A 27,387-nucleotide genomic window follows, 5' to 3' on the forward strand; every position below is an offset into this window, starting at 1 on the left:
GCCCGCACTGATGTGGAGGCTTTTCCTTTTGCGGTCTAATGTTTGCACCAGCTACCACTTCGAAGAACACTGTACTGCCCAAAATTTTCTCCCTTGAACCTTGTGAGGGCTTGGAGAGCTTACGGAATGCAGTCGAAGATTTGCTGACTAATGCGAGCATACTTAAGTTAGACGTTCTTGTCCTCCCACCTTCCCCCTTTCACTTTTTCAAACGTAAATACACGAATTTTTCACTTTTCTTGGCTCATTCACACCGCACACATATTTCGGGTGTGAATGAATTGAAATAACCAAGCTAAAAAAAAGCAAAAATAACCCATACTGCACTGCAGCTTAACAAATCGTGACCAAGAAATATAAATAAAAAACTCACTGGCCATTGTGAAACTCACTAATGTGAAGTTTGAGTGCCGCTGTATAAGTGTTTTCATTTCGCTATATATTGGCTGGTGCGGACAATCTCTCATGGGGCACGCAGCAAATGGGGCGAAGTGCAGCGCGACTGCATCGTCAATCCGGAGGTCACGACAGCCAGCGCGTGGTTGATGCATGGGAGCGATTCACACCAGCCGCCATCACCAGAACTCCCAGATGATGTGCGCAACTCTGGCACCATCTCGTAGCCATCGTTACCCCCTTTTCTCGTGCTTTCGCCATACCCTCGTCAACTTTCCGCCTCATGGTTCCGCTGCACCCTCCCCTCCGCTTTCCTCACGTCTTTCATCCCCCGCCGTGCTCCACGTTCGCTTTCATCATTCACTTAGCTCCTTCGCACGAATACGCCGACGCCAATGCTTGCCACAGGAACGGGCACCTACGAGTTGCGCTCTAATAGAGTACCCCAGTTCGCGATGTGCTCCGTTGCAGGTCACGAAGCACGGATGTGCAAAATGCTTAGCCACTGGTCCAAGGAGTCCACACACATTATGCTCAATCGCGGAGTCTGAGGGGCCGATGTGGCAAATGTTTAGCCGTGGGTCAAAGAGCATGTGCGCGATGTGCATGGTCGTGGGTCCATGTATTGCTTGCGCGATGTGCTTGGAAGCGAAGTCCGAAGCACCGATGCTTGAGAGGCTTACCAAGGTGTCCGAGAATTTGGTGTGCAAATTGTTTGGTTGTGAAGTCCGTGTCACCGATGCTCAGAATGCTTATCGATAGACCTAAGACGTCTAGAAACAGAGATCGGCCGCACTTCTGCAATGTCCGTGTCGCACCCGTTTCGACACTTGTTGAGATTACGGCGGTCGAGACATTGCGAGTGCCAAACTAACGGGGAACCACGCTGGAGCAACATGACGGGTGCGGCTAATCAAAGACTCCAGAATGAACTTCAATAATTTGCTTTTTGTGCACTTGCTTCTGTATGGAGGAGATAGCTAAAGGGACAAATTTGAAGACTGAGAAATGCGCTTTCTGACGAGACTAAGATGGCAGCGCTCGGTCGCGCCGTTTCAGATATTGTGGCTTTGAACACGCTGTTCTTTCCCGATTACCGCGAAATTTTTGGTCACCTTGGTTGATACAAATTTTTTTTAGAGTACTTCTACGTGGCTTTCAGAAAGAAAAAAATTTATAGAAACTGGAAATGAGACTCAAAAGATATTTTTTTGCCATTTTTCCTAATGTAAAGCTGCGGGGTCCCCCCTTAAAGAAAAACAAAGGTGAAGAAAATTATTTACTGTGTCAGTAGTCCCTCAAATTAGTGAACGCAGCTGTACAAAGGCAGAGTTCGCATACCTCCTGGAAGACAAAGGGCAGCGGTGCGGACACGTTCTGTGCATAATATGGCCACAGGAGCGTCTCGATGATGGAGACGCCAAAGTACGCCAGGAACACGATGCCGAGCGAGAGGACTATGCCAATGGGGATGGCCCGTCGGGGATTCCGGACTTCCTCGCCTGAAAAATGAGACAGCATTAGAGGGATTAATGGCAGGTCCCCTCCCACAGCTCAATTCCGGGTCTATTCTGTTCCTGCCGTCACTGCATCTTTCACCGCTGTCATCTCGTCATTAGTATCATTGACATTATTATTGTTGTCTTTGATGCTGAGCATCTATCAGTGTTTTAAGGCAATCATCAAATGCCCTCTACAATACGTTTCTTAATCAAATTGTGCTACTAATCACACAAAACATTGAATTCAAGAACACTAACCCACATAATTTTATTTTTATGCATTTCCCATTGAGACATAGCAAGTGACCTGCCTTTCAAGAGTGATGGCATCTTTGGCGATGATATCGTGGCAAGCATTTCATCCCGCTCTCTAGGCAACAGCTTGTTGATTTTCATATAAGCCTTTATGACTCACATGCCACATACCATATTTAATCTATACAGTGAAACCTCGTTAAACCGTAGTTGGCCGGAGCTCGGAAAAAGTATGTACTAAGCGGTAGTACTGTTTACCCGAAATAGCATGAGATCGCGCCCACTTGTCAAAAACAGAATATGCAACTCTGAGAGAGTGCGATGAACAGGGAAAAACATGCAATATTTATTCACTTCGCGCGACAAAAGTTATTTTAGTTTTATGCCGCCGCGGCCTATCAGCAACAACAGCGGCCTCAAACTTACTGACGCTGCGTTCCCCTCTTCTTGGCAAACACTCGCATGGCAGATTCCTCGTTGGCATTACGTTTTCTCCGTGCACGCACGCGGTAGCGTTGCAGAAGTCGCGTGGCGCCTTTTTCATTGCAGGGTGCTGTTCTAGTCGCGACAATTGCATTCATGAGGCTGACATAACGCACAGCTTCTGCCACTGTCGGGCCTGAATCGCCCAGCTGTCGCTTTCCGTGTCGTCCTCATCACTGTCGCTAGTCGACACTTCGGCAACGTTGGCGACAAGTCGAACCTCGTAGCCGACATCTCTTCGTGGTCACAGCAGCGCTGCCGAGCAACTTTTTTGCATTCCAAATGCCACACACCATAGTCAACAGCAGATCCCTGTCTCATGCCAGCGCCGACTTCTTCATGTCACGTTCGATAGCACGAAGGATGTCTAATTTTTCTTCTATGCTAAGCACCTGCCATCTTTTTTATCAGAGCTTCGGCATGACGCGAGTCCCCGCTTGCACGACGCCACAATGCTCTCTGGCATGGCGCCGAAATGATGATGTTGATGTGGCTTCACGCGCAAACGCACAGGGCACTTGGAAGCCGTTGTTCCGATCTCCGAGGCTTATTGGTCTGCCGGGCCGCCCGATAGAGACGACGCACCGCTGTGTTTGTGCGACGAAAAGTGGAAACGCTACATGTTAACCGGCACGTACGCAAAAGCTGGTACGGTTTATGCGGATACAAAACACATTATGTTCAATGGCCGCTGAGTCGGGGATTTGACTTTACTACTTTTAAAACGAAACTACTGTTTAAGCGGGTACGATTGCAGTAAAATGCAGTAAAACCTCGTAAATTCAGATTTCACGGGACTGACAAAAATGTCCGAATTAACCAAATTTTGAATTACTGAGGGCATCAAGAAAACAAACAAATGCGTACTATGTCAAAACAATTTTATTTACTGAAGGAACCAGCACTTCCCGTTCCTGTTTTGCACAAAATCAGAGCGGAAGCTGCAACCCTTATCGTCTTGCGACTGAGTAGTGCTCACTGTGGCACAGGCCTCACGACCTTTTTTCCAGCATGGCCACGGCATGCATGTCTTTACAAGAGACACTTTTCTTTTTTTTTTTCCAGTGGGCTGGTCATCAACAGATTGTCTATCCATCACGACGTAGCTGGTGCTCCTCATCCTCGACAGGTTCGCACCGAGTCGAAACAAAACTACTGCTTGCCGCCAACGCCACGTACGAAACCACGGGGCTGCTACGAAGCGATCATGGATGTCGACCTTGCGGTTCTGAAGGCGCACGGCTGATGCGCACACCGTGTCAAAATGAAACTATTTGTGGCAACAACTTCGGACAAAGCAGCGGCCTCTATCAATGCAATCACGGATGACGATTATGCCTTATGAAGGGACGCGGCCAATGAGGTGTCATGAGCGGCGGTAAACACAAGAATAGACATATAAAGGCTTTAATGGCACAAATAGGGAATAAGCATTTTGCCGTTTCCGTCATTCACGTACGATTTCCGCTGATGACTATAGCAACGCGGACTCCGCCGCTTCGTTTCGGCGCTAGCACCATTTTTGCTCATTTGCATTGCACACTTCCGGCGCTTTGCGATCACCACGCTATGACAGTTGTCCGAATTAACGAAAGTTTAATTGCATTAAGTAATGCATATGCCTGTGGAGCCAGAGGACGAGTCTAAATTATCAAATTTTCCAAATTAATGTGGGTCAAATTAATGAGGTTTAACTGTAATCCGACTCTACACGTGCCCAGAACTGCCAATCATAGCCCTCAGTAAAAGAAGTAGCACAGCTCACATAATAACTGCACACAACAGCCATGCCATGTATAAGAACGACCATACAAAATGACGCACAAATAAAAGCTTTAAGGATGACTCTTCCATGCAGTTTTAGAAGAGACACCTAGGTATGCCATACTCGAGCTACAGTAGGACAACAGCGACGACAAATCAGCTTCAAGAAGGTTAACAAGAGATGCTACTTCGTGCTTGCAATTCTAATTACAATTGAAGCTCGATACAATGAACATGTATCGAATAAATTATTGGATACAACATAGTAAACTTGAAATGCTTCTCACCGATATCAGAAAGTAAACAAGTAAAAAATGTGTGCTTATAATGAATACTGGACCTAGCAAAGGTATTTTCATGTCAGGTGAGAGTTCATTACAATGATGTTTGACTGCAATTAAATTGTCAAAACATTGAAATTGCACAGTGGGTTATGAGGAACACTAAGTGGAGGGCTCCAGCTTAATTTCGACCACCTGGGTTTCTTCAACACGCGCCTAAATTTAAGTAACACAGCAGCTTTTGCATGCTCCTCCCACTGGAATGCGGCTTTCAGTTCTGTGCAATCGTGTGTGCGCGTAGTCTGCAGGGGTCGTGCTTACCCATCGTAGCAATTACGTCAAAACCTACAAAGCCGTAGAAACACGAGGCAGCCCCGTTGAGTACACCACCCACACCGTACGGAAAGAAGCCTCCCTTGCCATGACCACTGGGAACCTGCACGAAGGAGGCGGCAGGTGTGAATATCAAGCACAGGTTGGGGAGCTGGTTGTTTCACTTGCGACAACATTTACAGAAGCAGTAAACTGTCCATACACAAGGACAAGAAATGACGTCTTCACAATAACATGTCAGCTCTTATACTTTCTGATTTTATTGTCATTGAGCTACTGCGGCAGATGGCCTACCGTCGGCTTTCTTTAGGATAGTCAACTTCCGTTAATCCAACCCTGATTGGATTGACGAAATCGGTCAAGTTATCTGGCAGGTCGAATTAAACAAGCTGCAGAAAAACTGCCAAAACATGCCACTTATTCATTTGGCAATACATGCCCAATTCTAACATGCCCTAAAATCAAACGCAAACATACTTTCTGTATGTCCAAAGTAGAAAACTAACGTCAAAATGCTATGAAGGCTTTTAAAGAAAGCAGAAATTTCATGTGCACCCAATTTCTAGCACAAGAATTGAACAAGGGCACCGGTTTCCTGAAGTCAGCTTCGCCGCAGTACAGCCATGTTATGCGGTAAAGAATACAAATGCCGTAAACACAGTTTTGGTTTTGTATTCGACGGCACCGTGCAGGCAATTTTCAACCCAATTTTCTTGCGAAAAAAGGAAAAGACATGCATTAGAATCTATTAAATACCGTAACGAGCCACTGTGAGCTACTGTTTTTGCTTGACAATTTCGCTAGGGCAGACTGCAAATAAGCGTGTCCAGCAGGAGATGCCTGAATTTGTTGACACCTGTCCCCTAAGCCCTGCAGAGACATGCTGGCCCCAATACACGGGGACACTATTGGCGTCATTATCGGGACCAGGCGTATGCATGCTGACTGGTCAAGTTGGAATTATCCGGTGAAGGCCAACTTTAGGATCGAAATAATAGAAATGCACGAGCGAAATGCCTATAGAAATGCACGAGCGCCAGCCGGGACTTCCATTAGGAATCAAATGAACTAAAAAATTGAATTAACGGAATTCTACTGCATTTGTGTACATGTACTAAGATCTAACCTTGGCAGTGTTTATCCAGCACCCATCACAGCCATACCAGAATATGTGCACTATTCTTTCAACAGCAGGCATAACATGGTAGTTGAAGCTAGGAGCAGGTAGCTGGCCAACAAACGCTTGTATGCCACCTGATGGATACGAAGAAACTCACGATCATGGTGTTAAACTAGAACTGAACCAAAAACAGGAAATATAAATTGCAACATTTTTTTTGTGTGTTTACTTTGGAAGAAAACCAATGAGGAAAACTAACTGTTTACGGTTCAGGTGGGCCACATTCTCCGGAATTTTTCATCCATTCACTGCCTACCTTTGTGGCGCAACCATGCTACCTCATTTTTAAATGCGCAAGAGTTTGCTGATCATTTTAAAGTGGCAGCACCATTATTGCCGTTTTCACCATGTTGTGTCGGGGGCAGGCGTGTTATAAACTCGCGAGTGTTTGAAATTGGCAGTTGCCATATTGTTCTTCAATAGTGGGAGACCTTTACATATAAAAAAAAAAGATAACTAAAATGAAAATGTGCTTCCCAGAGAGGCAGTCTCTGTTCATACTGGCATATCAACTGAACTAAGTGCGACAGAAATGACTTATTCCTACTTTTGACGTACCGCTTCCGAAGCGTTCTTCCACAAGTTTAATTGATTAAACCACTTGCTGCATAAAGAACAGCACATGTACCTTTATTTTAAGTCTTTTCGGGCAGCTCAGGGGCAACACCAAGTTTTTATGCAAGTTTGCAATCTTTTCCTGTAATTATTCTTAGGTTATGCAAATCAACCTAAACCAGTTCAAAGCATTTGTTTCTTTCTCTGAGGTATAACCAAAATAAAGACTGGAATGAAAAAAAGTTTCTATTCAACACTCTGCTCTTTATGCAATGAGAGAAGAATAAGGAGAACCGAGGGGAAGAATATTTTTTTCGATTTACAACCACGTGAAGCTGACAATGGAGTATGGTGGGAGGAAGTTGTCTTAGTTCCCTTTCAATTCCCTTCTCTTTTCTTCACAATTTCTACATTTCACTTAAAAAGTTAAGTTTATTTCCCCTAGGTTTTCTCTGGCTTCAATGCTGGTTGGCTATATGTGGTCGACCTTACAAGGGTCCTGAATCCCCATCGGGCTTGGTGAAAAGACACACAGTGAGCTTTCGTTAAGACAAACTCGGTTAAGCCAAATACTCAAATACAGTCGCCGAGCGATTTTCCGGACTCCAAAAATTCGGACATGCCCGATTATTCGGTCAGCTTCGCGGCACCGCCATTCTCCCCATAGACCATAATGTATAACAACTGCCGAAAGTTCGGACACCTTGCAACCTCTCGTCCGATTTTTCGGACACTCCTTGAGCCAACTCAATCGAGAGCACAATGCACCGACTGACCGGTGCATGGTTCGACTTGCTGAACGCCATTTTTGTTTTGAACGGAGCCTCCTTGCTGCACCACGAAGTGGTGCCACTGAAATCCCCGCTCATCATCATCGTTTCTGACTGGTTCGATAGAGTGGCTCTACAGCAGTTCCGGATTCAGCTTAGTAAGCCATGTCAAGACAATCCAGCAGCTGATTTGTTTCTTAGTGCATAACACTGCGAGCAGGCCATGTTTTTCGTTTGTGCGACTGGTGTCTGCGTGACGGCGTGGTGGTGTTTGCTTTGTGTGCTGTGTCGAGGTTCCAGTGATCCAACGCAGCATACGGAAAGATCGCATCAAGTGTCTAATGGCGGCGACAGTGCCCGCGCGGACTGCGCTGGGGAATGCTGGCAAGCGGGTGCTGGGAGGCCTAGGATTTGTCGCCTTCCAATGTGCTTCCTACTGACGCGGAAAATGTTCTGCCGAGACCTGCGCAGTGGCTGCATTGCGATTCCAGACACTGTCTCATTTGACAGTTTCACAGGTGCTGACACTGCAGTACTGATATGCGCAGAACTCGACGACGACGAGATCATTCGTCAGGTTTCTGCTGCACCGCCGGACGACGACTCCGAGTCGGAAGATGACGCACCATGTGCTACGCTGCCGTTGTATGCGTAGCGTGTACAAGCAGTGACCGTGCTTTCAGCCGCCTATAGTGACCGTACGACCCTCTCCGAGATTCAGGCTTAGCTGAGTGCGCGTACATGAAACAGCGTGCAACGGCGCATTCACAATTTCTTCAAGCCTACTGCCGAGCCCGAACAAGTGCGTGGAAATAGAGGATTTCATTTTTTTTTTTCTTAATCTGCTTTTTCGGACACCTGTTTCTTCGGACATTTCCGCAGTCCCCGTGAGGTCCGAATAAATGGTCGGCGACTGTATAATGAAGTGCGTTTGTATGCCATTTCAATATCACGAAATTTCACTTCCCCAGCAAAGGAACACCGAGACAATAAATGGAAACTTCCACGAACATAGATGGTCAAATGATTGAATTGCAAGTGGCTGCTCGCAAACCTACCTCAAATTGCGTGCGGCTTGACAAGAGCGACCGCGGAAGTGAAGCCACATCACATTCTGTATGAAGTCCAAGTGCGATAAGATCCTATCGCGCCCCCGCACTTTGTGCTTTAGGTGCAATGAGAGAAAGAAAGATGGTGGTTCACGCACGAGTGCCTTCTCCCTGCGTGAGCAAAGGGAAAGAGGGGGAGGAGAGCGAGCTTACGGTAACGCGATCAAGCGCATGCAAGGGGCATAGGGGGGAGGCGGGGGAGCTGGCGCTCGTCTCGGCCGTGGCGGCACATGGCTGTATGCGCAGTTGATCGCATACGCAGCCGCATAGCCTGCTTTGGAGGTAATCTGCTGCGTATGCAAAGATTGGACGTGCTGAGACAGCATGGCATCATGTAAGCCATTTTCCCGCACATTTAGTACTGAAGGTTGCGTAATTTCGAGCTTCGGCGACCGGTTGGAGCGAGACAAACAAAGCGTTCACTCCCTGCTGTCGGCGCTTTTCACGATAGCGTCTTCCCAGTGCGGGTGGTGTTATCAGCGGTGGGGGCAGAGTGCATGCAAAAGCACGGCTGGCTTTGCTTAATTCGTGCCGCCTACATAAAGATATCGTCGATGTGGCATGAAAACGTATCATTCGTCGCAGACTCCCCAATTCATCAAAATGAATTGTTTTCTCATTCAAAGTTGCTTTTTTCGGTTGCCTGATAATTTTGAAAATTCTGTGGCCTCTTTCCGTGTAAGAAAAATCGATCGGCGACTGTACTTATTTGCACAAAAGGTTGAATTCCGATACGAAATTTTGGTATAACGAAGCAAATTGCTAATTTTATGTACTTCATTATATCGAGGTTTAACTGTACTTTTTGCAGCAAAGTATTTCTGAAATAGCCTATTTTACCTTGAAATGCAATTCTCCACTTTGATAAAAAGTGGTTCAGGGCTGCTTTAAATCGAGGATACTATTAATGTGCTGAAGCGAAATTAAACTCGCGAGCAACTCTGCGCTCAGGTTAACAACAATTACCTTGGTAGTTACTACTGGTTGCTTCAACTTTCAACGTGTCCTTTTGTGCACAGGCCACAAACTAGCATCATGCCATCATGAAAACAATGTCATGGTTGCAGTAAACTCAGCATTAAGCATTGAAGACAGGGCAACATTGTCTAGATCCAAAGAAATACACCTACTGAAGTGCTCATTGTGGCTGCAGCCGTCGGGCCAGTTTATGTTCTTCTGGGTAGCACTTTGTTGAGTGGCTCTATGCATTTTCAGAGACAATGCGCACAGACTAAACTTGAGTACATTGAAGAGGCCTGTTCATGTGAAATACGAAGTTTGTGTGCCAGAGATATACACTGCTGTAACAATACTGCTCCCATTAGAAGTGTGCCTCCCATCAATGTGTCAATTTAGCATGGCAACATAGAAGCGTACAAGAACAGGTCGGTAGGAAAGCTGACTGCACAATGTGCTTAAACAAAATGTGCTGCCCAAGTTGTCGATCATTCCGTGCCTACATAACCTTAAGAAGGGCAAGGAAGTATCGCAGTTTATTACACATCATGTCTACCCGAGTAAGAAGAGAGAAAAAACTCACACGCACACACACTCGGCAAATGCTGCAATGTAATTCTTGCTGTCCCACTGTGTTTGCCAAACAGTTTTCATTTTTCCCAAGGTCGCACAAGTTATTGCACCAATCGGTGACAGGGAATGTTTATGACTGTACATATTCCTCAAAAGCGTAACTCACGTCACTTGGCTTGAGCTGCCAGTTGGCAACGTCGGCCTTGAAAGAGCCAGCAATGACCACGTAAAGCACCACCAGCAAATTGAGGCCCGTGAAGAGATTGTTGAAGCGAGTCGACTCCTTCACCCCAATGGCCAGCATCACTGCAAGGAAAGGCACGTACGAGTGGCAGTAAGCCTTGCATTTTGTTTGGTGCTCCACACAGCAGGTTAATAAAGAAGCTCAAGAACAAGGACAGCACAAAGAACAATGGTACTAAAAATGTTAGGCATAACATAAAGAGGCACGAAGAGACATGTGTGAATTGGAGTGGAAACGGGACTAGCTGATATTTTTAGTTGAAATTGAGGGGGAAAAATAAAGCTGGGCAGGCCATGTAATGCACAGAGCAGATTAATGGTGGGACCATTAGAGTTACAAAATAGGTGGCAAAGGAACGGAAGCCCAGTTGAGGATGTCAGAAAAATCAGGTGGGGGGATGGTATTGGAAAATTTGCAGGCACAACTTGGAATCAGCTAGGGCAAGACAGTTAATTGATGAAGCTTGCTGGGAGAGGTCATCTTGCAGTGGACATAAAAATATGCTGCTGCTGCTGAAGATGGTGAAACCTTGTTAAAAGGGACCTGCAATACAACGCAGCTAGTTGGGCAAGTGGGCTGAGCAGTATGAACCTATAAATGTGCTTGACAGACGTACGCAACAGAATAGAAGGATGAGACACACAACCAGCACCCACATTTTCAACTGGTTTACGAAACTCCCATGAAATGAACTTGCTAAAAGGAACTTTAATTACAAGTCAGTTGATAGCAGAAAAGAAGACTTGTACCAGACCAGCAGGTGCAAAGCTTCAGTCAGTTATGGCAGTTGGCTTTTTCAGCCATTTCCTCACCAGTAAAAAATGTCCCTTGAATGTTTGCTACAAATAGCTGGAGCTAACTTCGAACCAATGATCATAGGTGAGGAGGTTTGCTACTGACCACACTTTTGGTGCATTCCTTCCATGGAAAACTGAACAACCTTGAATCTTCGGCCAGCTTTTGCTGATCAGGACTAACAACAAAAATGTTGGAGTTGTATGTCCCAAAGGAACATAGGGCTATAAGATAGTGAATGGTTCTGGGCTAACTTTACCCACATGGTCTTTTTTTTACTCGCACGAAAATCTCTTAAGAACATGTCGGCTGCAAGGTCCTGAAACTGTGCAGTGGATCACGAGCAACGCCGTAGTAGTAGGCTATGCATTAATCTTGTCCACCTGCGATTCTTTACATGTACCTAAACCTAAGTAGAAGAACATTTGTGCATTCTGCCCCCGTCAACGTGAAGCTGCCACAACCGGGAGCCAAACCCACGACGTCACGCTCCACAGTGGAATTCCATAGCCACTAAGCCACCGCAACAGGTGGGCCAAAATGTGGTACAGAACATATCCACGAAACCACTACTAAAATGAGACTACCACCCCAGCTGGGAACTGGGCCTGCCATTTTTTGCTCGACAGCAGAACTCCACAGCCAATAGGCCACTGAAGCAGATACACTACAATTTCAAATAAAATCAATCTATTTTGTCCCTAAGGGAGAAAGGGAAAGTCGGGAACAGCTTGACAAAGCCTGGTTCCCCTCGGTACAAATCCACAGCATTTAATAGCTATGTGGCGTGAGCAAAAAAGATAAGGTCAAACATGTCAACAGAAAATGGTAAGCTCGCACGCACAGCACGCCATATTTACTCGCATCAAGATTGCAGTTTTTTTCCAGAAGAATTTTGCGCATAGTTGGGGTTTATCATGCGGGGTCAAATTCTGAACAACGTTTTTTTCGCGACTGCCTCTAAACAGTAGGAGATACGAAGTAAGAGTCTGCATCTGATACAGCGTCTGACGCGCCAAAATGGCAGCCAGATCCAAGACGTTCTGCCTCGCCGTAGTGCTACAGCATGGCGAAATGCCTTTGCTTTGGTACGTCAGGTGCTGCAGCGGACGCAGCATCATACTGCGTCTCTTATTTTTGTCGCACGCCGGGCGGGTTATCTGGCGTTACAGCATGGCAAAACACCATACCAAACCCCGAATCGTACCGTACGTCTCCTCCTACACGGCAGCAAATTCAGGGCGCAGTCACTTTTTGATTGGAAAAGTGAGGGGTGCGTTCATTATGCAAGCAAATTCGAAATATAAAAGACGTACTGTATTTCGTACATAAGCACAAGGTGCTTTTGGAAAAAAAGAGGGAAAAAACATAACAGCAAGAAGTGCAACGATAGAACAGATGCAAAGCATGCACACGTAAGCCTGCAGTTAAAAAGTGAAAGAGAAAAGAGGAAACAAAAATAAAGTGGCGATCACTCATTCTTAGATTACAATACAGTGCAGTCCACTTATAACGATATTAAGAAAAAAAAAAAATCCAATTGCTATAACCAATCGTCACTATATCTGAGCTGCCGTAAAGAAGGAAGAAAAAAGGCTGCTGAACATACCCTTCATAGCTCCGAAACCAAATTTGCCACTTACGATAAAAAAATTACGTAGAAAATAGGAAGTGAAAAATGAAATGTTTACTTATACCTCTAAACAACGTGTGAAGCATTAGACACGCTGAAATAGTCAGAAATATGCACTTGCTTTCGCGGAAGTTTCAGGTCCACAACCGCGGTGTGCGTCGCATCCAGCGGCTACACAAACATTGGCGGCTATAATTTAGCATGCATGAAATCAATGAGCAACTCTATCGACAACACTGCACTTTGCGTGAACATTGGGGTCGGTGTCAAAGACGGGCCACTGTCACTCTCGTCGTCACTGCCACTGCTGTAGTCGCCTCTGTCGCACAACGCCGCCGTCCGTCACAACAACGATCACCCTGTCGGAGTTTCTTTGCAGAACGAGGCAGTGCTATCCGCACTCAGAAACTCCTCCATCGAAGCACCACCTATTTTATCAAGAGTAACGACGTGCTCCCAGAGTTTGACAATGTCAGCGGCTGCCACCATGTTGGTTTCACACATAGGGGGTTTCGCCCTGGCACAAAAAGCTTGCCGTTTCCGTTAGTCGGCATGGTCACTGGTTCTAGCCTTCACGATTCTGGCGCTCCTCCCGGTTTTCAGAATCGTCAATATCATCGAATGCGTGAGCTGGTACTTTGAGCCTTGCAAAATTTGCAGCTTCATCTCAAGCGACACGTATGCGCTGCTTCTGTGGCACATTTCTGCGCTCGCCGAGGAGAAGAGAGGGAAATTGTAGCAAGGGATCGCAGGGCCTATTCGCTTCTGGCTTTTTCTCTTTCTCTGGACACTCGCCGGTGATGCAGACGCGAAGCAGCTGGAACCATCTTGTGGCACACTGCGCCAGCTTGCAATGCTCTCCGTGGCTTTTGCAATCGGCGCTGCGTGGTAATGGCGGCAGATACGAACTCGCACACGCAAACTTGTCATCCCTTTTCGGTTAAGAAGAACTTAGCAATGCAAATTTCACAATTATTCTGCATGGAAAACGCTATCCAAAAGGCAGAATTTCAACCATGTATGATATGCAATGAATAACATTGTTATATGCTTTTTTTTCTCTCATAGCCCTAATGCATAAGTTGATACTTTGAAGCCGACTTATCATTATAACCGATATATCGTTATACAGCCAAATCTCGACGATTCAAACTTCAAGGGTACCAAAAATTTATTCGAATTAAAGAAAGCTAATTGAATGGAGAACTTACCTGCAATGGCACTTGTGCACTGAGTTAACACGAGTGGGAAGCTCCAGAAGATTTATTCACATGTATTTACAAATTACAGTCAGTTATTTATTAGGCATATCGGTGCTCATACTGTGATAGGAGGTGGCGGGTGCACGCGTGTATAATAAAGGCAAACTTTTGTCCCAAGACAATTGCCCCTTTGAACTTTTGGTATGCTTCACCGCATATGACTGCTGTTTGGGGAAAAGTTGACTTTCGGGAACCGGCATTATGCAACACGCTGTGCTTTCCGAGCTCCGAAGACATTAGCGAGGATTACAAAGGTGGAGTCGGCGCCATTGCTAACAGCGGCGAATTGTTTCAATGAGAAATACGGCACCGAGCAGCAAGCAGCTAGGCCTGCTGTTGCTGTGGTGTGGCTACAGCTGCCAGTGGATCTGCATGCGAGAGCGCAGACTCGAGGTGACGCGATAATCAAAATGGCGGTGGTGGTAGCTTCGATTAATGCCGTTTCATACCTGCGGCCAGAGCGAAAAGTCTGGAAAGTCGGACGGGCAAAAGCTTTTTTGCGTCCGAAATTTCAGACGTTCTTATAGATTATGGTGTACATGGTGGTGCAGCGACACTAACAGAAGCCACTAACCTGTCACGAACAGAAGTAATCTGTGATGCACACCTGCCCATGCCTGCGCACAAACTTCTGCCACGTTTTTTTTTTTTGTTGTTTTGTTTTGTTTTCGCGCATGGTGTTCTTGAGAAGTCCCTCCTAAGCTTTTTCTCTATGGCGGGATCAGAGGAATGCTAGTCGGAGGCGCCGCCGGGCGATTTGGTGCGCTGCTGAGAGCATTGTCGGGATGCAGTATGTTCGCATTAACTGTTGCAAATGCTTGCGTGTTCACAAATTACTGGGCGTTTCCGCCCATTGGAATACACATAGCGTTTGCGGGACCACAGCGTCAGTTGGAATAAACCGAAAGTTCTAATTAACGAGATTCGACTGTATGTGGTATCGTTATAAGTGGACTGCACTGCATAGAACAGTGCCATTTACACCACTTTCCCTAACTGTCATAACAAAGAACAGTCAAGCAGCTTGAGGGTAAGTCTGACATAAACTGTGCAACAAACATGTCGGGCGGGAAAAGGCAGAATTATGGTTATGGTTAAAACATGTAGATGGGCTAAACCAGCTAAAGTACTGCGAAACGTGATAAATCAGTAAGGCTAAGTGCTGGGCTAGTTGGTACATGATCAGCAAGGAATTAAGCCGGTGAACTAGATGCAAACACAGACAAGTGCACAGGACGATGCTGGACTACCAACTGTCAGTTCACAGTCCAGCATCTTTTTGAACTTTGTCTCTGTGTATCTGTCTGGTTCTTCGGTTGAATTCCTTGTTGACCAATCAAGACCACCAAATTATCTGCAAGATTGAACTGCATCTTCTTCACGGACAAGTTCAAGCTTTATTAATTTATTAAGCTGTGCGTGCTTCTGCATGTTTGCACAGGTTAGTTCATGTCCTCGTGCTACCTTCTCTGGCTTCATGGACTACCGGGCAGAACTTTGTACGTGTTCGTGCCGTTTGACTGTACTCAGTGTTCTTCGGCACTTTCCGAGATTTCATTTTTTGACCGTCATGCAAAGTGGAGTAGCCAGTGCCACCTAAAGGTGCCAACCTCTCCTATAATGTTACGCTAACTCTTTGCACTCACGTGCCGGGCACCTCCTGACACACAAAAATATTCGTTCCAGTCAAATCTTGGGTAGCACCAGACATACCTGCACGCTTGTATTAGTCATTTATTTGAGTTGGCAGCACCAGCTTTCGATAACGTTTTGAGCTAAAAAGTGCACTTTGCAATGTCTCCAGACTAGGGCAGCTCTCTTTCTTTTTATTCCTCCATGCTTGAACAGATTTCTTGCGCAAATTGTCCCATAAAGTGCCGACAAGATGGCGATCTTTGCCATGGGTGCGTGTAATGGACGAAATTCATGCAAATTAACCGACTCAAAAGATCTTTATGCTGCGGATGAATATATTTCAGCATCAGACAATTAGCTAACATTCTCGGATGAGAGCGCTTTCGAAGAAAGCAACAATGAGGACCCTGCTGACTTGCTGTGCAAATCCTGGCCTCTACCTAGGAGAGTGCTTCAAGTGCTACCTCAGAGTGCTCAAGTACCTTCGAGAGCCTCAGAAATAAGTCCCTTATCTGAAATAAATTACCTATGGTGCATTTGTTTACCCAAGCACTTTCTCTGCAAGGCATCTAAACGCGCAATGGCTCCCGACTGGAACGACCAGAAATTGGGTAAATGCATATTGAGCGTAAAAGGTTAATAATATTCATAATAATAATAATAATAATAATAATTTAAAAGAAACACCGGAGGAAGTGATGGCTCCCCTTCTGCTTACTGGCCAGAATGAGGGTGATGCCCAGAGCAAACAGGTCTGGGTAGGACGAGAGCCAGCTAACACTGATGGGCATCCACTGGCGCATATGCGTCTCCATGGTGCGGTTCAGCAGGCTGTCCAGGTATCCGCTATAACCTCTTGCCACTGATGCCGTACCTGCCATTGGTGAAAGGCCAAAGAGAAAGGCAAGACCACAGAAGCTTTTAGACACTGTAGTAGCATTCAAAGGTGCCAGATAACACCACTAAACAAATACTGAGCTAGTTGTTCAGGGTGACTTTCAACAGGCACTGCAAATAAATGTGGACAAGGAATACACACAGGGCATTAACACATGTTTCTTCCATTTAAGCTGCTCCTAAAGAAAGGAACAAGCAAAGGCAATCGCTAGAGAGTGATTATGCACAGCAGTAATTTGTGACTGGGTAATTTTAGAAATAGAGGACCGGTAATTGCAGGACTATCGGCTGAGAGTACAAAAGAACACTAAAAGCCCAAAAGAACACAGAGGGCCTACATAATAGAGCCCGAGATTTTGCATATGCTAAGTCGCTTGGGTTTGCTATTTGTAAAACTCACTAACATCAGCTAAGAAAATGTTTGCAGTGGCATGCAACCAATCAGTTTTGAAGAGTCTCAGATTTTTGCCATCTCTTTCCTATTGTCTTTCCCTTCCGTCAGCTTTGCACTGCCTTGTGCCCCTGTGCAGCCATTCTTTTTTTTCGTCATGCAAACACATTGTAACCACTATTTTTTCAAAGTTGACACTGGCCAATGTTACAGCTCATAAGCAAGCACTGAAGCACTGAGCAATGCAAGAGATGAATAAACCACAACGTTGTACAAGAATAAGAAACGGTGAGCAACTCACCGATTATGTACTCAAGGATAAGATTCCAGCCAATGATGAATGCCATGAGCTCCCCTACCGTAACGTAACTGTAGACGTATGCTGACCCCGCCCGAGGGACGCGCGATCCAAACTCTGCATAGCATAGGCCTACAAACACGGAAAAAAATGTTTGGGTCATTACACATGAAGAGGTGGACACTTACTTTCAATATTCTGAAACAACACATCTCACAGAGAGCAACGGAAGAGAATCTGCAACATCAACTGCAACCAACTGCATGTACAGCAGAGGCCTACCAACGTGTTCCCTCATCAAGTGTTTTATTGTGCTTTAAGTCGTCACCAAGGCCCAGTCATGGTAGAACGCCCGAGATTCCAATTTAGTGCAGTGCAAGTATGTAATGCTGTTGTACCATGGCATCACATTCAAAAATTTTATGCAAAATAACAACAACATATTCCACATATATTGTAAAACAGAATTTAATGGTAATGCAAAACAATATGTTAATGTGGTCTTGTGCCAACCACAACAGCTACGCAGACAGCAACAAGGCAACCTTTCACATTTTTTTATTGGGAAGTAAAAGCTGTTTCACCAGAGGCATAAAAGAAATGCTAAACTTCAGAGACTTCTTAAAAATGAAACTGACTGCTTAAAGAGGCATTCAATAGAGACTGTCCGTAATAATTACACTAATCTGCATCGCATGTTTCCGAACTAACATTTTTCCTGCAGTCCCATTACAAACTCTAGGACAGTTTTACGGCACTCTGCGCAAGAAAAGATGGTGCATAATCAAAATTTGCATCAGCACTAGCTTTTTTCAGGGTACATATAACAGGGCAGAACGACAGCAAAGAATGCGCATGAGAAATTTTCTGTGAGAGCACCCTTCATACGACCATGGTCGAACACAGGATGGGGTCACTTGCATAATAAACCACATGCAGAGACTGGGACCAATGATGCCAACAATATCCCAACTAAACAAAGGCAACTCTGCAAAACTTCTGAATATTCGAGCAACACATGGCTGACAGCGTGCAGGTACATGCAACAAAGTAACCTCTCACCTTAGTCGCTAAGGAATTTAAAATTCCGGAAGAAGCATTTGGCCGTAAAATAAGGGCTGGAGTTCAGGTTTGTTCATTTCTTCGTAACACTAAAAGTGAAGTCACTGCATTTAATGGAAGAACCAGGCAAGAAATAAGTGCTGCCACATAAATAAACTTTCCAAGCAGTAACAAAGTTTGCAGAATGATCAAAAATATTTATGAACTCCTTAACAGTGAATAAGTGTTTCAGAGTGTAAACAAGAGACGTCGAATAATGGTTGCATTAATTCAATACATTGTCTGCGCTAGATGTTCGAGGGTTGCCCAATAATTCTGATCACGCGGAGCCCTTTAATGTGTACCTAGATCTAAGTATGTGACAGCTTTTACATTTTGGTCCCACTTCTATGCCTGGAATCCACACCTGTAGCCTTGCACTTGGCAGTGAACCGCCACAGCATCGGGGCTAGTTTGGCAGGTACCAGCAATGCTACTAACAGTAGGCTTAGAGTTTGGATGTGGACTAGCTGCACGATTTTGCTACAGGTGCACGATAACACAAAGACATGTGCACTGTCGAACTTGCAGTAAAAATACACTGTTGCACTTTTTTTTAACAAAGCACCATTTTATGTAATGAAGCAAAAGTAACTCGAATGCCAATCTACCTCATCATACATTTTATGAATGACTTTCTCGAAATTGGTGTCATCAAGAGAATCCGTTTAAAGTGCATACAGCTCAAAACTCATCAGGCACAATTCATAGACTGCAATATGTGGCGCAATGTAGTTATTTAAAAGCTGAGCTACATTTTTTAATAATAAGTTCACCATGCATATCGATTTCTTGTGCGAGTAATGTCTACCTCCAAGTAATCCAGCTCTGCTACAGGCAGTTTTTAGAAATTTTTTACGGCCCAGAATAAAAAAAGACACGGTATGTCAAGATGCAGTGGCTGTTACTAAACGCGTTACAATGCTTGCGATATATGCGAATCCCGCCTAGGCACTCACCTGAGAATACGGAGGCGACGGCGGCGACAAGGAATGAGAGGACAACGGCGGGTCCGGCCTTGGTGCTGGCCACTTGTCCGGCCAGGACATAGATGCCCAGGCCTAGGGTGCCCCCGACACCTGCACGCACGAAAGGCGGGGCACGCATTTTATTCCTTTAACACGACGACAGTTGCTTTACAGCTAGATTACACAACTGAAACTCTATAGAGGGGTCCCAGAACGGTCCGCTAAAAAAATTTGGTTAGATTCTGCGGCTTTCCATGCCAAAACCCCGGTACGATTGCGAGGCATGCCACAGTGGGGTCTCAGGAATAATTATGACCACCTGGGGTGCACATAAATCGCAGTACATGAGTGTTTTTGCATTTCCCGTTTATCGTAATGCGGCCGCCACGGCTGGAAATTGAAGCCACGATCTCATGTTTCACTTAAGTCACTGCAGCGCATACAATGGCTTGTGTGTGGCACTGGTATGGGCATGGTTGATGTCTAGGACGCACCAACCAGGTACAATAGTCTTGGAATGAAACATGTAAATTTAGGGCTAATAAATAATATGTGTATGTATGTTTCCGCCTTCTGTAGTTTGGGCGACACCAGCAAAATTTTGACTTTTACACTTAGACCAGAGTACCTAGCACCCTTAGTAACCAGATGCACAGCAACGCAAGATCGCACTAAATATTTGCACCCATCCGGTTTTCTACTTCAAAATTTCCCTGTCACATTTCATTCCGCGAGTACAGTACATTTGTACACAGTGGAGTTGGCACAGCGTACAGGAACATGCCTAGAAAAAGGTAAAAAGAACACTGACCACTATAAGAAATAGACAAAAAAAAGGAATTTCGGCTCCCCTGATGGGAACCTTGTTCAGGGGAGCCAAAACTTTGTATTTTTTTAGCGGTCGGCGTCCTTTTTACCTTTTTCCATGATGCATCCTGACCAGACAGGCTTCCGTCAAAACCTAGACTTCAGGAACACGCCTAATAATATATCTTGGGTAAGCTGGCGCATGTTTTTGACCAGTACTGTGGTGCAGCAGTTAGGACACTGACGATGGAACTGACAGGAACAAGTGCACAATTTGACGTTAAATTTATTTCCAGAAGCAAAAGACATTTCTAGCACGTGCACAGAGAAGCAAGAATGTCCGTGATGTTTATTATACATGTCCTTACTGCGACGCCACAATGCTGGTCATAAAAATACTGGAACTTGGACATGGCAGAGTGTGTAGAGTACTAAGCTCAGATATAGTGAAGCATTTCTAAAGTACCGAGTCGGTTCCGAACAATGGCGAACTAGACCCATAGGGCATCCAAAGGGTGCAAGAACTTTGTTAGAGGGCTCGACTTTCTGAGACGTTTCAGCTGCTCGGATTCGCATACACGTATGAAGATTGTTCTGCACAAGGTTGGAAAGATTACCGAATTTTCGAATTTGTTCTGGTCCATGCCAACTGCAATTGACCCAAGTTTGACCATCTTCAGACTTTTTTTCACATAGCTGATTGTTAGCTTAACGTAGGTGGTATTTCCCCAAAACATATTGAGGAAAATAAAATAAACAAACAAAAATAGAACCTATATTATGGGAATTTAAAACTGTCAAAAAATAAAAAAAGGAAGTAGTGTCCTAAATTGTCTTTTAATGAACATATAATGCCCAGTCATCACAAAAATGCAAGTTTTCTACAAATGTGTCAAACACGAAATATTCAGCAACATTATTTCTCACATCTGGTTTTTCATAGTTTAAAAATTGAAATGGCCCTCGCATGCCAAAACACTGTTTATCTCAAAATATTTTAGGAAAATGCAGTGCTTGTTATGCGGTCACTTTTTTTTTAAACGAAAATCAACTAGTGCCTCAGTTGGGATAGTTGATGTGAAATGACCATTACATATACACACACACACACATATTTTTTACATACTATGACTAATTACTCATTTTCAATTAACTTTCAGCTTACTTCTTGTATCACAGCACTTATCTTGTACACTTGCTGTAACTGTACTCACTTTTTGTATTTTTGCAATAACAGTTTCCAAGTACGTATAAATTTCCCTTACAGTATGTTTTATATGTTGCTGCAGCTATGAGGCCTTCCATTTGACATACAGTGTTACTGTCTATATCTATGAGAATCTGTCAGCATGGATAAATGGCAGATTTCTCACTCATTCACATACTTCATGACATCAATAAACAATGATATGTACAGACTGTTGTGCCTGTCGGGGTGTAGAGCGGACATCTGTCTGTCCTCATTTTTGGCTTGTTTCGGAAAAGAAAGGGCCCTAAAACAAGACTCTGAAAGGCGACTGTCAACATGCTTATATCTTCGAATGCCTAGTCTCAAATCAACTGTTTACACTAAGATATGTCGCTGACACACGTGACATTTCTGATGAGGCCCCTTCCAACAAAATTTGGTTACAGTGTTAGAAAAAAGTATCGGAAGACACATTAGAGGATTTAATGGCCATTTTTACTGGAAACTATGCAAGATTTATGTTTTATTCTTTTCCATTTGTGAGCAATGTTTTGTGTCAAGCAGTACCCAAAGTCATTGGTCTCTTTCAGGTACACGTGCTCCATCACCTATTTTATTTCCCTGCAAGTAGTATTTTTCTGGGTTGAGACATGCAGAATGCCCTTATCTCTAGACAAACTTAATAAAATTTTTTTAGATATTTGAGGCTATGCTTCAGTTATGAAGCTGCAATAAATTTCATGGCAGGCAATCATCTAAAGTCAGATTCGGTCTCTGAACTTTCGACTCATATCTTGTTGAGCGTTCAAATAATGGGCTCATCTTTAGGCTGCACGGTTATAATGCGCGTGCAGGCATCAGTGATGTGCGGTACTATGAGAGCACCACCTCAAGTTTCTGCAAAGCATTAATGTTTCCAGCTTGCGGCGACTGATGTATGCCCCGGCACCTTGGTGTGGGCATTCACCAGTTCCGTCGTTCCTAAGCCTCTCCTTTTCCACTTGTGATGGGGGTGCGCACATTGCCGGCACTGCTGTCGGGGGAGCAAGCACGGGACTGAGGTCTCTCTGGGACAGCACTGGGTACGTACGTTTTCCTCTCATCAACCTGAACCTTTGTCTTGGACATGAGCTTGCCTACGGTGCCTTTGCAAATATGGCGAGCATGTATGTTATGCTGATACTTTACGGATGCTAAGCAGAAGAGTGGTGCCTAATGCTTATGTGTGGTCGTACTGCGTCGCGCTACACTCATCAGAGGCCCAAGCCGATGGAGATTGCCCAAGCTCTGGCAAGTAGGCCCATTGGTTATCACTAAAGCAAGCAGCGTAGCCGCGCAGACTTTTCCTAGTGGCATGTTGGGGGGAGGTATCCTATTGCAGCGACGTGCTAGTGGCGCCCCTGTCTGTATCATCGCCCTTGTTGTGGCTCTAGGTGACGTTAGGGCCAGGAATCCATCAAGCCCATCGACAAGTACGTCCAGTTGAAGAAATGAACGAAAAAAGGGTTTATTTGACATTAGTTACAGGGCTCCAGTTATGGAAGCCCACTCCATGTCAAAGCATTTTAAGCATTCGAGTTCACATCAGGACACGTCGGCCCCACTGCACGAAAAGTCTCCGCCTTTAATACTGTCGTCTTCCCTAGGCGAGTTGACTGGGGAATCTGAGGACTGCATCACAGCCAATCAGAATCATCGAATTGATTGCGATGCCACGCCCATGCTATCGCAATGCTCCCCAGCATCCCTCTCTCCAAAGCCTCCGCTAACCTGAAGCATACAATAGGAGACAGGATAGCAACCTGGGAATCCACAGTCGGCACCGCTCTTCGGCAGCATTTAAAATTGGCCCTTTTCATCATTAGTTCAGGCTGTCAAGTAGTGGTGGGGGGGTGCCTTTTGTGGATCCATCAGTAGTCTGTGCCAACGCTGCATTGACTTCTTGGTAGGCACTGATGGATGGGGTGGGGGTTGCCTCATGAAAGATGTCTAAACACTTTTGGCAGTGTTGAGATGTAACACCCTTGGTGCAGGTGCTTTTTGATTCCCGTGCTGGCCTGGGACCGGGCATTTGTGGAGTTTTTGGTGCCACCAGAGACAAACAACTTCTATCTCAGGGTAATACTGTGTTCTATTGCGTGTGTAGTGCTCAGTAGCCCACTTTTGCAGCCCAAGCACATGCACACCAGCATGCTATAGTACGCAAGGCAATGGCTGATGCGGCTCTGTGGCTCGCAAAAGTCGAACCTGCGGTGGTCAGGTACTCCTGTGACATGCTAGACACCCCCATAAGCTTCAAATGTGGAGCCAGAGAATTTTGCGGGGGTTTTTTTTTTTTTTTGTATTCTCACGGAACTGACATTCACGGCATACGCACTGGGTACAGGGTACACAGCTATGCACTAATTTTTTTTTTGTACTTCTTTAAGGAGCCAGCAGTGCTACTTCCCCGTTTTTTTTTTACAAGGATTTCCAAGACTGTTTGCTGCATCTTTCACCACATGCTTGCCCATCTCGTTTCTCGTCTGTTTTTTGAGCTTTAACTCCACACTGCTCAAGAATTAAAAAAAGAAAATGTGATTGTGGGGATTTTAGATTCTAAAACCACGATCTCATTATGAGGCACGCTATAGTGACAAACTCTGGTTTGATTCTGATCACCTGATTTTAACGTGCACCTAAATATAAGTACACAAGCTTCTTTTTTGTAAGAGCGTAGGTTAGGGCATATTGGTATTCCATAACCGAGGTTTTTAGCACACATCAACATGTGGATGCCACAGCTGAAAACGAACTGACAATCTTGACCTTAGCAGTGATACGCCACGAACACTGGGCTAGAGTGGCTGGACAACCCCTGTACAGCTACACAAGCTGACCAACCAGAATTTTCACTGGTTGTGTCGGGCCCTGCCTTCCCACTCTCCCTCGTGTTGTGACAATTGTAGACGATCACGCTCGGAGACAGAAAAAATGAAAACTAGTAGGAGTGCGAGAATATTTAATATTGGCGAATCGAATAGTCAGCGTTTGAATAATTTGATTCACAAATGAAATATCTACTATTAAATTTTCTAAATATTAGACATCTTCAGTGTGGAAACTAGCGCAGTGCCAGATGTTACATGCTCTGCGGAGCCCCTCATGTGCAATGCTGCCCAAGTGAGCGTTTCACTTCATTTTCACTGCAAAACAAGCGCCGACTGAGGCACGGATGGGCCGGCCCATCTGACGCGGTAGAAGACTCAATGCAAGCCCTCCCTGGCGTCGGCCCAAGGTGTGGATCGCACACCCAGTGCCAAAATGCCACTGTGGTCAAGTCACATGATGCGTGGTCCATTCGTCTGCCATGCAGATTGGCTCTATAATAGCCCCCCTGCCGTAAGCTGGGATAATCCTTCTGTATTTAGAGGAAAAATTGAAAAGCAAAACTTTATGCAATAAATAAAAGATTGCAGCAAAACAGGTCCACTATTAAACTGAGAACCTCACTGACATTCAGTACAAGGGAATGTCATTAATTCATTTGTTTCAGAGGGAGAAAAGTATTTGTGCTGAATACGATCAAGTGCTATTGATAAAAAATATTTTCCTGACTATCATATGTGTACTAGAACTGAGCTGTAATTAGTGCTTGCATAGTAATTTGGTGTTCCCTTTAATAAGAGCAGACTACTGTATATCTTGATTTCTATCACCAATGTTATTGATAACTTGATACATTTTCGTTATGCAATGCTAGAAGACTCCCGAGCCAGTATATCCCCACATTTTTGTTTTTGGAGCAAAATTTGTAAGCACTAAATTGTGCACATTTTTTTTATATCTGATTTGCTATGCGGCTTTCTTTTTCTTGATTGAATTCAACATTACATTCGAAATCTATTTAGAATTCGCACACCCCTAAAAACTAATGTTCAAGTGACACAAACAGGACCGTAAAAGAAAAGCGATATCACACGGTCATTGACTTCCAAAGGATGGTTCGTTTGCCACTGTGCAAACTACACCCAAAGAAAATAGAAGCAAGATGGCCAGAGACAGACAGCTAAAGTGTAAAGCATGAGACAGACTGCTCAACAATACACTTATCAACAATGATGTTAATCGAAAACAAGAGTGCAAGTGCAAGTCTTCCTGTTGTACTTCACTGATAATTGCTTTTCTGCACTAACAGCTACTTTCTGTTGATATCTTTGTTTCGCTGCTGAATGAATCAAGCTCTCGCGATCAGAGTGAGCCCTATCACTGATAACAATGTTGAGTGCTTCTCTGTGCTGAAACGGTCGAATGTAAACCCCTTGTGTTACACACATCACACTTGAAGGTCATTCCTCCTCCTTCCGATTAATTCCATGCTTTGTTGTGGCACGCTTGAGATTAAGTCCCTTGTTGGGGGTAAATAGCTATGTTGTTTCGCTCCATGTTATCCTGCTGTCATTTGCACAGTTTCAAGTCTCCTTCGAACAAACTAGGCCCAAATTCATGCAAATGCAAAACAGGGGCAACTAAGAAAGAGTGATCGAACTTCTACATTGTAGGTGTTTTGCGGAGGTCTGAGTGGATAAACGGTTGTGCCCTCAGCAAAAACTCAATTATGTACATATGGGCTAGCGATATTAAAGGTTGATGCAAATTATTAATTTTTTTCAATACTTAGCGGTGCGGGTGTTACTTGTTACAAAAGGCGTTTCTGTGGTAAAATCATTGCAGGCACCTCAAACGTGGTTACACAAATGGAGTGAATAACTGCGATCAAGTTGTTTACAAGATGTCACGAGTGAAGCAAGTATAAACTTAATACAAACTGTCATAAACAGGTTATACGCAAAGCCTAGATGTTGAGATCTAATGCGGGTTAATAACCAATTCAGTCCAAAGAAAAGTTAATGTGGCGGAGTATCAGTGAACACCACACCGCATTTGAAAGCATTATAAAAATTACCTATTAATGCAAATCAATCTAAAAACACATGTAAGATGCTCATTTTGTGGCATCTCAAACATCGAAAGAATTTTTTAATTGCACAGTGAAATGCTTGTGCTGTGGTAAATATACCGGAAAATCAGTTTTGTTCAAGAAAGTCCTGAAGCAGAACAGAACATGATACATGCATCCTATAACATATCAAGTCTTAGTTGCCTACGTCTTGCAGTTAAGCACAAAAGCACAGCTTTGAAGAACTGATACCGACCACAACACTGTTTTCACTGTGCCTTGAGAAATGCATGTACTCCAATTGCAATGGCACCATAGTTTCTAGAGAGGCGAACACATCAGCGTGAACTAACAGTACAAGCAGCAACAGCACAGGTAGTATTAAAATGTGGCATACCAATGCTGCCTTCTGTTATGCATACCATTTCAAATTACGGTGTTTGACAAACCAATGCAGCGCACAGGCTATGAGAGCTGCTGTAGAGGGGGAAGGCTTTTCAACCACATCCTCATCAATCATAATCATCACCATCAGCCTATTTTATGTCCACTGCAGGACGAAGGCATCTTCCTGTGATGTCTAATTACCCCTGTCCTGCACCAACCGATTCAAACTAGCACCTGCAAATTTCTTAATTTCATCGCCCCACCTAGTCTTCTGCTGTTCTCGACTGCGCTTCCCTTCTCTTGGCCGCATAAGGATCTTTAACCTTTCAAGTGCCATGCCCAAGTTCTCATTCAGGCGCCTGTGCATACCTTCTGTCATGCCTGAAATTATGCTGCAGAACAATGTCCCCTCACTCCCTGCCTTTCGTAAGGTAATTAGCTATCATAAAAACCCTGTGTCCTGGTCACGACACTCATACACACACTTGCCAACCTGTGAACTTGACAATTTGTAAACGCAAACTCAACAATAAAAGAGCGGACGGGGAAAGGGCGTACACGAGAAATAGCATGCCTTTTCTTAACATGTGTACTGAGCGCACACAGGCACACTTTATTAACCATTGTTAACGCTTAGGCACAGCACATGAGCCGTAGCAAAATTAGATCAGATTTGATAAGCA

The 27,387-nt window shown here is 44.6% G+C and overlaps 1 protein-coding gene across 3 annotated transcripts in view; it reads right to left on the bottom strand.

Annotated features, from left to right (window-relative positions):
* Positions 1-27,387, bottom strand: part of LOC126539162 (high affinity cationic amino acid transporter 1-like) — a 137,623-nt gene that overhangs the window by 54,530 nt on the left and 55,706 nt on the right. For all 3 annotated transcript variants that reach the window (XM_055074769.1, XM_050185920.1, XM_050185931.3), the window contains exons 3-8: positions 19,374-19,493; positions 17,317-17,445; positions 16,446-16,601; positions 10,325-10,464; positions 5,003-5,117; positions 1,738-1,898 (exon numbers count right to left, since the gene is read on the bottom strand). In XM_055074769.1, the coding sequence (XP_054930744.1) occupies positions 1,738-1,898; positions 5,003-5,117; positions 10,325-10,464; positions 16,446-16,601; positions 17,317-17,445; positions 19,374-19,493 (821 nt within the window). The remainder of the gene's footprint in view (positions 1-1,737; positions 1,899-5,002; positions 5,118-10,324; positions 10,465-16,445; positions 16,602-17,316; positions 17,446-19,373; positions 19,494-27,387) is intronic.

Source organism: Dermacentor andersoni, chromosome 3 (assembly GCF_023375885.2).
Source record: "Dermacentor andersoni chromosome 3, qqDerAnde1_hic_scaffold, whole genome shotgun sequence".
NCBI classification, from domain to species: domain Eukaryota; kingdom Metazoa; phylum Arthropoda; class Arachnida; order Ixodida; family Ixodidae; genus Dermacentor; species Dermacentor andersoni.